Below are 13,878 nucleotides of genomic sequence, written 5' to 3' on the forward strand. Positions count from 1 at the left end.
CCATATCAGATTCCCTGCTCAGAATTTGGGAGACCCTTTGTAGATTTGTTTTCAATAAGGCTAAACAACAAGATCTTTTTATGTTTATCTAGTCCCGGACAAGAGAGCCTGGGCAGTAGAACCTGATAGTTTGATGTGGGATCATCTGATTCCTTAGCATTTACATTATTGTTATTGTTATTATTATCAGCAGTAGTAGCAATATCACTACCAAGATACATAGTTAGCTATTTAGCTAAATAAAAATAACAAAATTTAAGAAAACAAGTTCTACAAAAGGATACTAATTAACAGCTTATCTATAATTGTGAGACATACCACTGTCTTTATGCTATGACATTTGTTATAATTAGGCATGAAAACAGTTTTTCACACTTTAAACAATTGATGGATTAAGCAGGTTGCTCAAACTGACCAAGATTAAAAGACAATTGGCTTTTGGTTGTGACCTCTGATGATTATGGAGTGAAAAGAAGCTTTCTTGGGTTATTGTTTGTGACACCAAAACCATAAGGGATATCACTAGTGCATTGTACCTCCACTCTGAGATTTTTTATTTATTGGTGCTAGCTTTGATTCAGAATCTTTAAAAGATAACAGGGAATTCCTAAATCAGCAAATTTCAGTGCTTTTTCCTCGAGACATTTATTCTACAGGACGTAGTAGCTCATGTAAGGATTACAACTACCTTGCTCTTGACACCTTTGAGTTTCATTGGATTACAGCAAGTACATTTGAAATATGGAATGTTTAAACATTGATTCACTTAATATACCTTTACATAAACCATGCCTTGCTCATCATACAAAAGAAGTTAAAGTAATTTGCATATTACTTGGAGTGGTTGTTGCTGATACTTTTAAGTGTCCATGGAAGGCAGTGTAAAGCCACTTAATAGCTAAACAACACATGGCTGCTGACCATCAAAAACTGGGTAAATCCTCCTCTTGGTTAAGAAACATATGGTTCCTGAGCACAGAAGGCAGATGACTGCTGATTACATGCCATTTGTATAGGAAGTTAAGGTGGGGGTGGGGGGAGAAATTAGAATGGCTATTGTGATGACTAGGTGACTGCAAAACTCAGGTGACCATTATAACAGGTTTGACTGTACTTCAAAATGTAAGGACCTTCTCTGTTCAGCTTGTTTTGACAAGGTTCTAGGATCTTCCCAACCTGCTTGCTGACTAGCCTTTACCTTAGAGTAGGAGTTTTCTATTTCAGCCTTTTATTCAGTCCTCCACAACAACCTGTAGATTCTCTATCTTCACACTTGGCTTATATAAAACGATCTCCCCACCAGGACAAGGTTTGAAGCATAGTTGCCAAGTGCACTGTTCAGTTTAGGAGATGGTGTTTGTCGAAATATCTAAGACTCCAAGTGGAGGACATTTGGTGCAGTAGGGAGTGTGTTCAGCCCCGTTATCCCTCTCTGAGGAAAGAGACTGAATTTCCATAGAACCAGACTGAGTACAGATCATGGGAAATTATAATCAATTTATCTCCTTTGCCAACCAAATGAGATCTCCAGTCTCATTCATTTCTATGATATGGATGAACAAGCTTGACTTTTATGACCAGTTAGGGCTTTTTTTTTCTTCTTCATCAGCTTCTAAAGGACGAGAGGGTAGAAGCATCATTTCCTCCCATTAATGGCTCAGTTGATATTCATCTTACATTTCAACTATCAACAGATCTTATCAGTCTCTGACCAAGAGGGACTGTTCTTTCATAAAGATTAAAGTTAGTTAGCAATGCATCAAAACCTCATTGACCTTCATGATTTCACACAACTCCTTCTACCCTCACTCATTGGCTTACCAAACTGAAGGCATATTTTCCTTGGGGCTTTACTAAGGGTGAATATTCCTTTATTTTTCTTCAACTACTTTTTGTTGGATCAACAGCCTCACACCAAACTGACAAATTCAGCAACACAGTAGCAACAGGTTATGTTTCAATGACAATTTTAATGTGATTTTTTGTGTGAGGGTAAAACTAATTTTAATGATGATCGAACTTACCTGTTCGTAATGTTAGATTCCATCCTCCTACTCCACTACTGAGGTATCACTAGTTTTAAGGCTGTTTCCTGAAAAAGGATTTAGGGCAGTCTGTAGAGCTGACCGCAGGATATTGGAAATCCCCTCCCCTCCATGAAACATATCAGACCCGCAGTATATTTGAAACCAGCCATCATACATTGGGGAGAGGGATGCAGACTGATGAAAAAGAGACCAATAGCTTATATCATGCAGGATGAGGATGGAGTGGTGAAAATTGGGCTGGTAAACTTAATGCTGGTTAATTCTCAAGGCTTCACATACCACATAGTGGTGCATTCCATCAGTGGAGTTTGGGCAATGCTTGTCACACAGTCCCAGACACATACTTCAGTCTTTGGAGAATGTAAGGCCTTAAATACACAAAATCAGTTTGTCATGCTTGTAAATCAGAAATTGCCACGCTGACTGCTGATGGTGTCCCAATGTTGATTGCAATTTACCACACTCATACAAAAAATAACATAATTCTTTTTGCATGTTTTTAATAAAAGTATTAAAACAGATAACTAGTTTTGACTTAATAATTACCTATTTTTCTTGGCTACTTTAAACAAATATAACATAATTCATTAACATAAATGAAAGAGACTATTGATAATCTGAATTACATGATTTACTTGAAAATGACAGAATGCATGAATTCCATGATTTATTTGAAAATGACAGATTGCATGAATTACATGATTTACTTGAAAATGACAGATTGCATGAATTCCATGATTAATTTGAAAATGACATATTGCATGAATTCCATGATTTACTTGAAAATGACAGATTGTTTGAATTACATGATTTATTTGAAAATGACAGATTGCTTAAAGGAAAACAAAAATAAATTAGATTTAACTAATCTGTAATTATAGCTAATTGATTAAATTATTAAAACAGTGCAAATAATATAAGTACTTGTATCCAATAACCTAAACAGTTTATTTGCTTTGAACTCTAGCTCTAGGATATATATATATATATATATATATATATATATATATATATATATATATATATATATATATATATATATATATATATATATATATATATATATATATATATATATATATATAAATAATAAAGAATGATTTTGACAGGCATCACCTTAAGCATGTTATTTCCTTTAAAGAGAATGTACTAACAATGAAGTACATACTCTACTTTGCTGGTCAAATACTGTATCTTTGCTGCAATATATAAATACATTTCCAGCATGAACATTCACCTTTACTCATTATTTCCAGCATGGAATTCTGTCATGCTGACTATGCATGCTAAACTAATGGAAAAATATCAAAAATATTATTATTTTCTAGGATGAATTGCTGTCATGCTGAATTTACAAGCTGCAGACATGCTGAACTGCCTTTCATAGTTTCACAATAATTCAGTATCGCAGCTTGTACTACTGCAATGCTGAAAGTACATGCTGCAATCACACTAAATTTAGATACCTGAGCATGAACAGAAACATTAAGCAATACAATAATAATAATACTGCTTTTGCTATGTGGGTATACTATAAAACCTTGATCATTTCAGTTTGGAGGAGCCAAATTTGCAACATGCTGAAGTTGTTTGCACTTAAAATTTAATTGTTTAGGTGGTCTCTCATAACTGAATTGTGCAAAAGACCAGTTTCCACTCTAAATTCAGTACTGTTTAAGAAATTAAATATCCAAAAATTGTACATGTAATCTTTATTCATACACATAAACTGTACATGTATTTTCTATTCATACCCCAAAACTGTACATATATTCTTTATTCATACCCCAAAACTGTACATGTATTATTTATTCATACCCCAAAACTATAAAGGTATTCTTTAATCATACCCAAAAACTGTACATGTATTCTTTAATCATACCCGAAAACTGTACATGGAGTCATTATTCATACCCAAAAACGGTACATGTTTTATTTAACATACCCAAATACTGTACATGGATTCTTTATTCCTATTAACATTTGTAATTGAAGATCATATGTAGATGTCCATAAATTGCAAAATTAACAAAGGTAATATTTATCCTGCCTAAGTTAACGTCACTACTTTCAATTACTTTAATTGTACCAACCACTCTTAGAATTTTTCTCTTGTATTTTACTGGATTTTCTACAATTGCTATCAGGCCCCGAGTGGCCAAGTGGTCTAAAGTGCTCTCTGTTACGGATCACTGCCACCTCACCTCTGTCTGCGTGGGTTTGAGTCTAGGATTTGGCCAATGTGGCTATGTGAGAAAGCTTGCCAGGAGCTTCTCGTGGGTTGGTGGTTCTTCCTGGGGTTATAAGGACAGACTCTATTGAATCTAGATCTATTAAATCTACTGTTGAGATTATAATTGGATAATAAAACAGTTACTTTCTTAAACTGGGAATTATTTACTCATTACAAACTTAGTCAATAAACGTCAATATGTATACATTTTACCCATTTGTTCAAAGTGACTTAACTCTGTGATTAATTAAAATTACTTAACTAATTACTAAGTAAATTAATTCTTGTTATCTTTGACTTGCTATTATTTTCTTTTAATTAGCATTACTTGAAATTACTAATAATTACCCACAGACATTTATACTTTATTTTTAGTCTATTTTGGGTAAAAGAAATTAAGTACTTAGTGGTACAAATGTTTTGTTGACAGGATCCTACTTGCTTGTGATAGCCATCCAAATGTTATGAATATTATGAGTATAATAATATATCAGTTTACCTATGTGTAGCTTTAAAGTTTGAAATTTGACTAAAAGCAATTTTCAGTTTATTGTTTGGTACAGTACTCATTGCACCAATAATATTTCGGTAGTCAGTTATTAAACATAAACATTATTGTCAACCTACATGTATTTTATCAGTAGGATACTTCTGTATGTTATTTATGCATCAGTAACTTATTTCCTTCTGAACTATAAAAGTATGTTCTTGCACACTTGAATGTGTTTTGCTTTCTGTAACTTGTGGGAATATGAAATACTTTTTATTATTTAATAATTTCAGTCAGAGTTACAGAGGCATTTTTACAGCAAAACAACCAAAACATCACATCCAACCTGACTGTCATTGCTGGAGAACAAGTTACCTTGGTTTGTGTAACAGGAATCAGTCGACCGGCTCCTAATATAGACTGGTATATTGGATCTCGGTCAATAGGCAGTGGAACCAGTCTGATCTTCACTCCCAGTAACACAGACCACAATCAAGTGATCTACTGTCAGGCATACAACATTGATCCAAATCTTAAAGTTTACTCCAAGAAACCCAGTTTGTTTGTTAGAGGTGTGTATGTATATTGTGTATATATATATATATATATATATATATATATATATATATATATATATATATATATATATATATATATATATATATATGGTTTTATTTCTTAGCTGTACTGTTGATAAACCAGAAGAGTTTATGGGATTGTCTGATGTTTAGCATCTAGCATCCAATGTCAGTCTGTTTATTATCACTATGTCACATAATCTACTCAGAAGATTGCCATGCAACATTGCACATGCATTCATACCTTGTTATGGTGGGTCCAAAATGAACATGGTGCTTCTCAGACATCAAATTTGGCCAGAGAAGGAGGCATCTTGAAAATATTTTTACTTCTACTCCTTCTGAGTGGTTGGTAATATCAGCATTGAGTTTTCACCAAAAAATTCCAACTTTTTATGATGTCGAGCTTGTTTTAAATACAAATGATGTCAACTTGTCTTAAATACAAATGATGTCTAACTAGTCTTAAATACAAATGATGTCTAGCTTGTCTTAAATACAAATGAATGTCTATCTTGTCTTAAATGCAAAGTATGTCTAGCTAGTCTTAAATACAAATGATGTCTAACTTGTCTTAAGTGCAAATGAATGTATATCTTGTCTTAAATACACATGATGTCTAGCTTGTCTTAAATACAAATGATGTCTAACTTGTCCTAAATACAAATGATGTCTAGCTAGTCTTAAATACAAATGATGTCTAGCTAGTCTTAAATACAAATGATGTCTAGCTTGTCTAAAATACAAATAATGTCTAGCTTGTCGTAATTGCAAATGATGTCTAGCTAGTCTTAAATACAAATGATGTCTAGCTTGTCTTAAATGTAAATGAATGTCTAGCTTGTCTTAAATACAAATGATGTCTAGCTTGTCTTAAATACAAATGATGTCTAGCTTGTCTTAAATAGGAATGATGTCTAGCTTGTCTTAAATACAAATGATGTCTAACTTGTCTTAAATACAAATAATGTCTAGCTTGTCTTAAATTCAAATAATGCTGATCTGATGCCCATTATGGTCACCATGGTAGTCATTTTGAAAATCATATTATATAGTCATGGAGTCTCCACCAGGGCACTTCTTGTTATGTCTGGCTGGTCATAAAAGACGATGGTTTTGCATTGACAACCAATATTGCCAGTACAGTAGCTATTTTATGATTCCTCTTATTGTTACTCTACATGAATGGATGGTCGTATCTTTAGGATTTTCAACCGATGAGTTTTTGATGTCTTAGTTGGTTCTAAGTGAATTGGATATGATCTAATATCTAATATGCCATAACTGCAGTCTTTTTTAAAATCTTGCTATCATTACTCCTAAATGGCTGGATGTATAAACATGGGGATTTTGCTGAAAAGACTTATGGTGTCTAGTTGGTAGTAAATACAAATAGTGCTGCTCAAACATCTAATATGACCATCACAGTCAACAACTTCAAAATCTTCATACTATAGCATTACCTGAAAAAAATGGACATATCAGCATAGGGTTTTATTAAAATAATTGTGATGCCCAGTTGGTTTCAGATGAAAATAGTGCTGATCTGACATTTTGTATGATCTCAACTATAACTGCCACAATGAATCCTCGTATGACCACCATTACAGCCATCTTCAAAATATTGTTATTGATACTCCTCCTGAACACAAATTCATATTGACATGGCATTACCACCAGAAGATTTTATATGATGTTGGTTTTAAATAAAAATGGTACTAATATGATGTGTAATACATCTCTCCTTTGATAACTCACACCCGGGTAACTCATAAACCTGCTTATAATCTGTGCTCATTCATGGATCCCACTTCTTTTGATAGAAAATGCCAATGGATATGGCCCCTATTTTGTTGAGTATAAAGAAATAGTAATCAAAATAAGTAAATGAAACCTTTTTATATCACTTGTTTCATCACTGAAAATGGCTGCTTATGCCCAGAAATTTGATTCAAAGTTATTCAGTGCATCACTTTAATAAAAGTTGTATATTTTATTAAATATTTTTTACATAAAAAGTATTTCTCACTACACTGTTAATAACAATATATAACGAGATATTGCTAAATTAAAATGTCAGTAATGCCAACTGGTGGCAGTACTTTAGGAAATAAATAGCAATTAAAGAAGTCTTGTCAAGTGAAATTCATATTTCAAATTTATCTTTTAATTTGGTTTCAATGTGAAGTGCCGTCTTGCACTGAATTATATGGGTATCAACTGACCATCATAGTAATACCCGCAAACAATCGTTTCTATGAATACCTAATTAAAAACTGACTCTGTTTGATCTCTGACTTGTGGAATACATGTTTGCATTCAATGAAAAGTGTACTATGACATTAATTAGTCATTTTGTATTACATTGCGTAAAACAGGTAGAATACCACATATAAAAGGCATACAAATCCTGCCAGCTTAAGAGCTATCAGTTACCATAGCTTGTTAAAACAACGTGTTTTATTTGACCAATTGAAGACTGAGAATGCTGTATGTACATGTAACATAAAGTGTCTAACATTAACACATTAACCCCGGGCAATGAGTTTACGTGGCAGGAGGTAGTAGCCTAAATGCCGAGCTCTGTAGCATCAAGGACATGTACGATACACTAAAGTGGGTGGTATTATAGTAAGGTAGACAGATGTAGCTCTACAATGATACCAAATAATCTGGAAGTTCTAGTTGCACTACAAAATACAGAGGGGAAAACCTCATTTTTTGGACCTAATTTTTTTGCACCAAAAATTCGCCTGTGGTCAGAATACGATTTTGTGTTTCGATTTTAGACTTTTTGGTCTCAGATCTAATGCAGACCAGTATGAACTGCAAACAGACAGATGAATCTTTGCAAAAAATAGGATAAGATGGGCATTTGGAATAAAGAGTGGTCATTATAAATACAAAAATAATGGGTCTGTTTAAGCACACAAAAAAAAACGAATTCTAACTTTTACCCTTCTGCTCGTTCACAAGCCAAATAGCCAATGAAAAATGATGTTTCTAACACAGCTAGTCATTAGGTTATTGGAAAATTACCTGGAAGTTGATGTATTTGGATGTATTGAGAAACAGTTTTCAAAATGTGTTTCCTACTCGAATTTCAGGCAAAAACGACAAAAACCTCCAGGGGTTAATGTGTTAACTGGTGGTTTATCATACTCATTTGCAGATGTGATCAGTGATAGCAAAGGAAGCAAGTGAAAGGCAAACTGGCTGCTTGAAAAATTTGGTTTCAAAGATCAGTTCATTATGGATAAGTGAGTTCCAAAGTTTCTAGTGAACTTAAAATTCTTGAATTTCCCCTCAGAGGTATGTTCTGGGATGAAGAGAAATTTTGCTGTAATTTATAAAGAAATCACAGCATCAGTATGTTGACATTGTTGTTTCTCAAAATAAATGTCACTCATTTAAAACAAATAGTCTTGCTTTATTTGAAATCTGTAGTAAAACAAGATTGAATCTACATTCATGTGCAAAAAACAGAGAACTAATACATACTGTTGTTGCTGGTTCATGTGATGTGTGTTGGAGTAAGGTTTTAAACCATTTTTTATAGATTGGATACATTGATAGTGAGGTAACTTGTACAAAAAAGTGAGGAACTTTCTTAGAAAAAAGTTGCTTATTGGCATCTATCCCCAAAGTTATTGCGAAATGAGTATTCGGCATCTTAACCCTCACTTCCCACTTCTCACTGCTCATCACTTTGTTAATTTTTCTTTTTTATTTCTTTCTAAATGGGAAATGCTGCACAGCTGATATCCAATATGGCCATTTTGAAAATCTTTTTGTTACTCCACTAGATAGATATGGAAAGTCATATCAACATTTAGTTTTTACCATACGACTTGTTATAATGTCTTTTTGGTCCTAAATGAAAAAATTGCTGATCTGACATTCACTATGGCCAACATAATGGCCGTCTTTAAAATCTTGATGTAGCTGCTCTTAAATGGAGAGACAAAAAGTGAATTCCTGTTTAATTTATTCCAGGAGCTGATGGAAAAATCCTTTTTTTTCTTCAAAAATGTTATTGTGAAATTGGTTGAATTTAAATGTTTCACATTGTAGATGATACCCTCTAAATAGTCCTTAAGATGAAGGTCTTGCTCTAAATCAGATAATCCTTCAAATGAAAACTGTCTGAGTCAGAAGAGAGTGAGGAAATTTACATTGATGCAATAGATGAATCCCTGATGAAACGTGTTCAGTTTCAATTACACTAACTTTATATTGTTCAAACAAAAATGGAAAGTACTGTTAATTATTGAATCTGAATATTAGAGACATAGAATATATTATTATTCCTTAACTCCTTGAAATTAGGAATGAATACCAACACTGAGGAGTAAACCTGTTCTCTTGAATATCAATAGAACAAAGGAATTACAGTCTCCCATGTTGAATCTGGCTGCTGGCTGAGCAAATTTTCACATCTCGAAATAATTCTTTCATAACATTGAAAGAGGAAAATAATGTCCATGGAAAGAAATATAATGTAGGCTTTAGGTCATATATATTTCATGGATGATGAATTAAACACATATTTTCCTGGATTTAACTGTTACTGAGATGCTGACTTCCATAATGTGCAACTCTTAGCACCATCACATTGATATAAAGAGAAAGAGTTCTTGATTCCTTTTCCTGTTGTCATAATATCAGATTATAGTTGTCTTCAGTGTTATATTTGAGAAGATTTATTTATTTATTTAAGTTATTGGAAATGCAAAGTGCACATTAACATTAGGACTAATCACTATTTCGGACTTGCCTTGAATTCATTCAGGGACATGAAGGATATTATCATTGTGAATCAACACGACTGTTAGCACATCAGCACATACCAGACTGCTGGTACATCAGCAGACTGAAGACCTTAAATGTATTTGGAAATTGACTAAAATTCATTTGGAACTCTATATTCTGGAATTGTTTTAGAACTTTTAAGACTTTTGGTGTTTAATTCACAATATTGTAAGTTCACATAAATGTTTACTTTGTTTACTAGGGAATTAAATTAATTGATGAATTTTACATTAACTTCATGTTGCTTTTTTTCAGTGACTTAGTTTAAGACCATAGAGTTGTATTTGTCTTATCTTATAAATGCTAAAAACAAAAAGCATAAATGAATATCAAACTGTCAAACATCTCATCTTGACCTGTATCATGGAGTCAAGCATCTCATCTTGATCTCTATTAAGGAGTCAAACATCTCATCTTGACCTGTATCATGGAGTCAAACACCTCATCTTGACCTGTATCATGGAGTCAAACATCTCATCTTGACCTCTATTAAGGAGTCAAACATCTCATCTTGACCTTATCATGGAGTCAAGCATCTCATCTTGACCTGTATCAAGGAATCAAACATCTCATCTTGACTGTATCATGGAGTCAAAAATCTCATCTTGACCTGTATAATGGAGTCAAGCATCTCATCTTGACCTGTATCATGGAGTCAAACATTTCATCTTGACCTATATCATGGAGTCAAACAACTCATCTTGACCTGTATCATGGAGTCAAACATCTCATCTTGACCTATATCATGGAGCCAAACATCTCGTCATGACCTGTATCATGGAGTCAAACAACTCATCTTGACCTGTATCATGGAGTCAAACATCTCATCTTGACCTGTATCATGCAGTCAGACATCTCATCTTGACCTATATCATGGAGTCAAAGATCTCATATTGACATGTATCATGGAATCAAATATTTCATCTTGACCTGTGTCATGAAGTCAAACATATCATATTGACCTGTATCATGGAATCAACTATCTCATTCTGACCTGTATCAATGAATCAAAAATCTCAGCTTGACCTTTATCATAGAGTCAAACATCTCAGCTTGACCTGTATATTGGAGTCAAATATCTTATCTTGACCTATATCATGAAGTCAAACATCTCATCTTACCTGTATCATTGAGTCAAACATCTCATCTTGACATGTATCATGAAATCAAACATCTTATCTTGCCCTGTATAATGGAGCCAACCATCTCAACTTGACCTATGTCATGGAGTCAAACATCTCATCTTGACCTGTATCATGGAATCAAATATCTCATTCTGACCTGTATCATGGAGTCAAACATCTCATCTTGACCTGTATCATTGAGTCAAATATCTCATCTTGACCTGTATCGTGAAATCAAACATCTCATCTCGACCTCTGTCATGGAGCCAAACATCTCATCTTGACCTGTGCCATGGAGCCAGACATCTAATTTTGACCTGTATCATGGAATCAGCTATCTCATTCTGACCAGATTCATGGAGTCAAACATCTCAGCTTGACCTGTATCATGAAATCAAACATCTCATCTTGACCAGTATCATGGAGTCAAACATCTCATCTTGACCTGTATCATGGAATGAAAGATTTCATTCTGTCCTGTATCTTGAAGTCAAACCTATCATCTTGACCTGGAGTCAAATATCTAGAAGAATAACAATAATAAATATACTACCAGTGTTTATACTACATCTACTTTGGTAGTACTAGTGTGACAGCTACTTAGATTACAACTGCTACAACCACAACAACATACACTATTGTTCATGTAAGTATTGCTTTAGTAAAGCACAAAATTCTTCAACATTTATACTTCATTTAATATAACAACATAGACGTCAGTTCCAAATCACAGATACATGCAGTACATTGGGTCACTTTTGGACAATACATTAATGCATCTGTATGCATTTGTCCTTTTTACTGCATGGTTGCAGTTGGACACCTTGTTTGCACAGTTGTATTTTCCCAACAACAGTTTTCTTACATACGATACAATGTTTCAAGATATAATTCAGCTGTCAACAATCAGATGTGTAAATACTTTCAATGAGAAACTAGTAAATGCAAAACTCAAACTGGATGTTTTTGATACAGGTCAGAATGAGATAGTTGATTCCACATGGAATATGGCAGAAGGGGATTAAATACAGAATTCATTCATTGCACAATTTTACGTAAAAAGAAATTATATATCACACATAATCATTTCAAATCCAGAATGATCTCTCTTTATTCTTTGTTCCTGTAAACATTCATTTGACAGATCATGACAATTGTTTTCATTCATTTGACAGATCATGACTATTGTTTTATTCATTTGACAGATCGTGACAGTTGTTTTCATTCATTTGACAGATCATGACACAAATCTTATTTACTCAAGAACGTGAGTTTATTGAAATATGGCTATGATTTGTGATGTGGAAGATCATGACATTTGTTTTATTCATTTGACAGATCATGACAATTGGTTTCATTCATTTAACAGATCATGACACAAATCTTATTTACTCAAGAACATGAGTTTATTGAAATATGGCTATGATTTGTGATGTGGAAGATCATTACAATTGTTCATTTGACAGATCATGACAGTTGGTTTCATTCATTTGACAGATCATGACACAAATCTTATTTACTCAAGAAGATGAGTTTATTGAAATATGGCTATGATTTTTGATGCGGAAGATCATGACATTTGTTTTGATTCATTTGACAGATCATGACAATTGTTTTCATTCATTTGACAGATCATGACACATGAATCTAATTTACTCAAGAACATGAGCTTATTGAAATATGGCTATGATTTGTGATGTGGGAGATCATGACAATTAATTTCAGATTCATGATAAAAACCATATATGCCACAAATATATATATATATGTGTTTTAAAGAGACAATTTACTTTATATGAATTAGAAGAGTGGGAATGAGTTCATGTAGGATATAAATAAATATATATATATAATGTCTATAAATAAATATGCATTCAATTTAAAAGGAACATGTGAATCAAACGTCTGTATTAAACAAAGAAATTAAGAGAGAAGATGGATGAAATATTTGCATAAAAGAAGAAATCTTTGGAAAAGAAATAATGAAAAAAATTTGCTTTCCTGATACAAATGACATAGAAAATGGGTTTGTAAAAATTGTGCCACCTTCAAAAGGTCCATGGACATAAGAAACTGTCATAGGTGAAAGAAGCTGTATCAGATATTTGCTTGTGTCTCTTTACTATGTATTAATTATCTTGCTGACTCATTCTTTATTTTCTTTTTTTTTAGTGAGGGTAACAGAGGCAGTTTTACAGCAGAATGGCCAGACTATTTCCAATGCAACTCTTATGGTTACTTCCGGGAAACCAACAACCCTATCATGTGTTACAGGAAGCAGTCGACCTGCTGCCAACATTGACTGGTACATCGGATCTCAGAATAGAGGCAATGGAACCAGTATAAACTTTATCCCAACAAATGAGGACCATGACAAGACAATTTACTGCCAGGCTTATAACATAGATCCAAATCGGCCAGTGATGTCGAATAAACCAATACTTTTTGTAAGAGGTAAAGTGATTCATTAGGATAAATCTGCCAGTTGGAATCAAAATACAATTGCTTCTACGAAAAAAGCAAAATCACACTATAACACGATGTACATGGGATTTGTGTGTTTTGAAGATTAGTATTGCACATTAGATTTACA

At 33.3% G+C, this 13,878-nt stretch overlaps 1 protein-coding gene across 1 annotated transcript in view; it reads left to right on the forward strand.

The window, feature by feature from the left end:
* The window catches only part of LOC149773286 (uncharacterized), a 68,423-nt gene that overhangs the window by 36,507 nt on the left and 18,038 nt on the right, over positions 1-13,878 (forward strand). Inside the window, exons 5-6 of the mRNA XM_089946512.1 lie at positions 5,065-5,343; positions 13,458-13,739. Of these exons, the coding sequence (XP_089802638.1) occupies positions 5,065-5,343; positions 13,458-13,739 (561 nt within the window). The remainder of the gene's footprint in view (positions 1-5,064; positions 5,344-13,457; positions 13,740-13,878) is intronic.

The sequence above is a fragment of the Sinohyriopsis cumingii genome, unplaced genomic scaffold (assembly GCF_028554795.1).
Source record: "Sinohyriopsis cumingii isolate HCF-2022 unplaced genomic scaffold, ASM2855479v2 utg000695l, whole genome shotgun sequence".
Classification (NCBI taxonomy): domain Eukaryota; kingdom Metazoa; phylum Mollusca; class Bivalvia; order Unionida; family Unionidae; genus Sinohyriopsis; species Sinohyriopsis cumingii.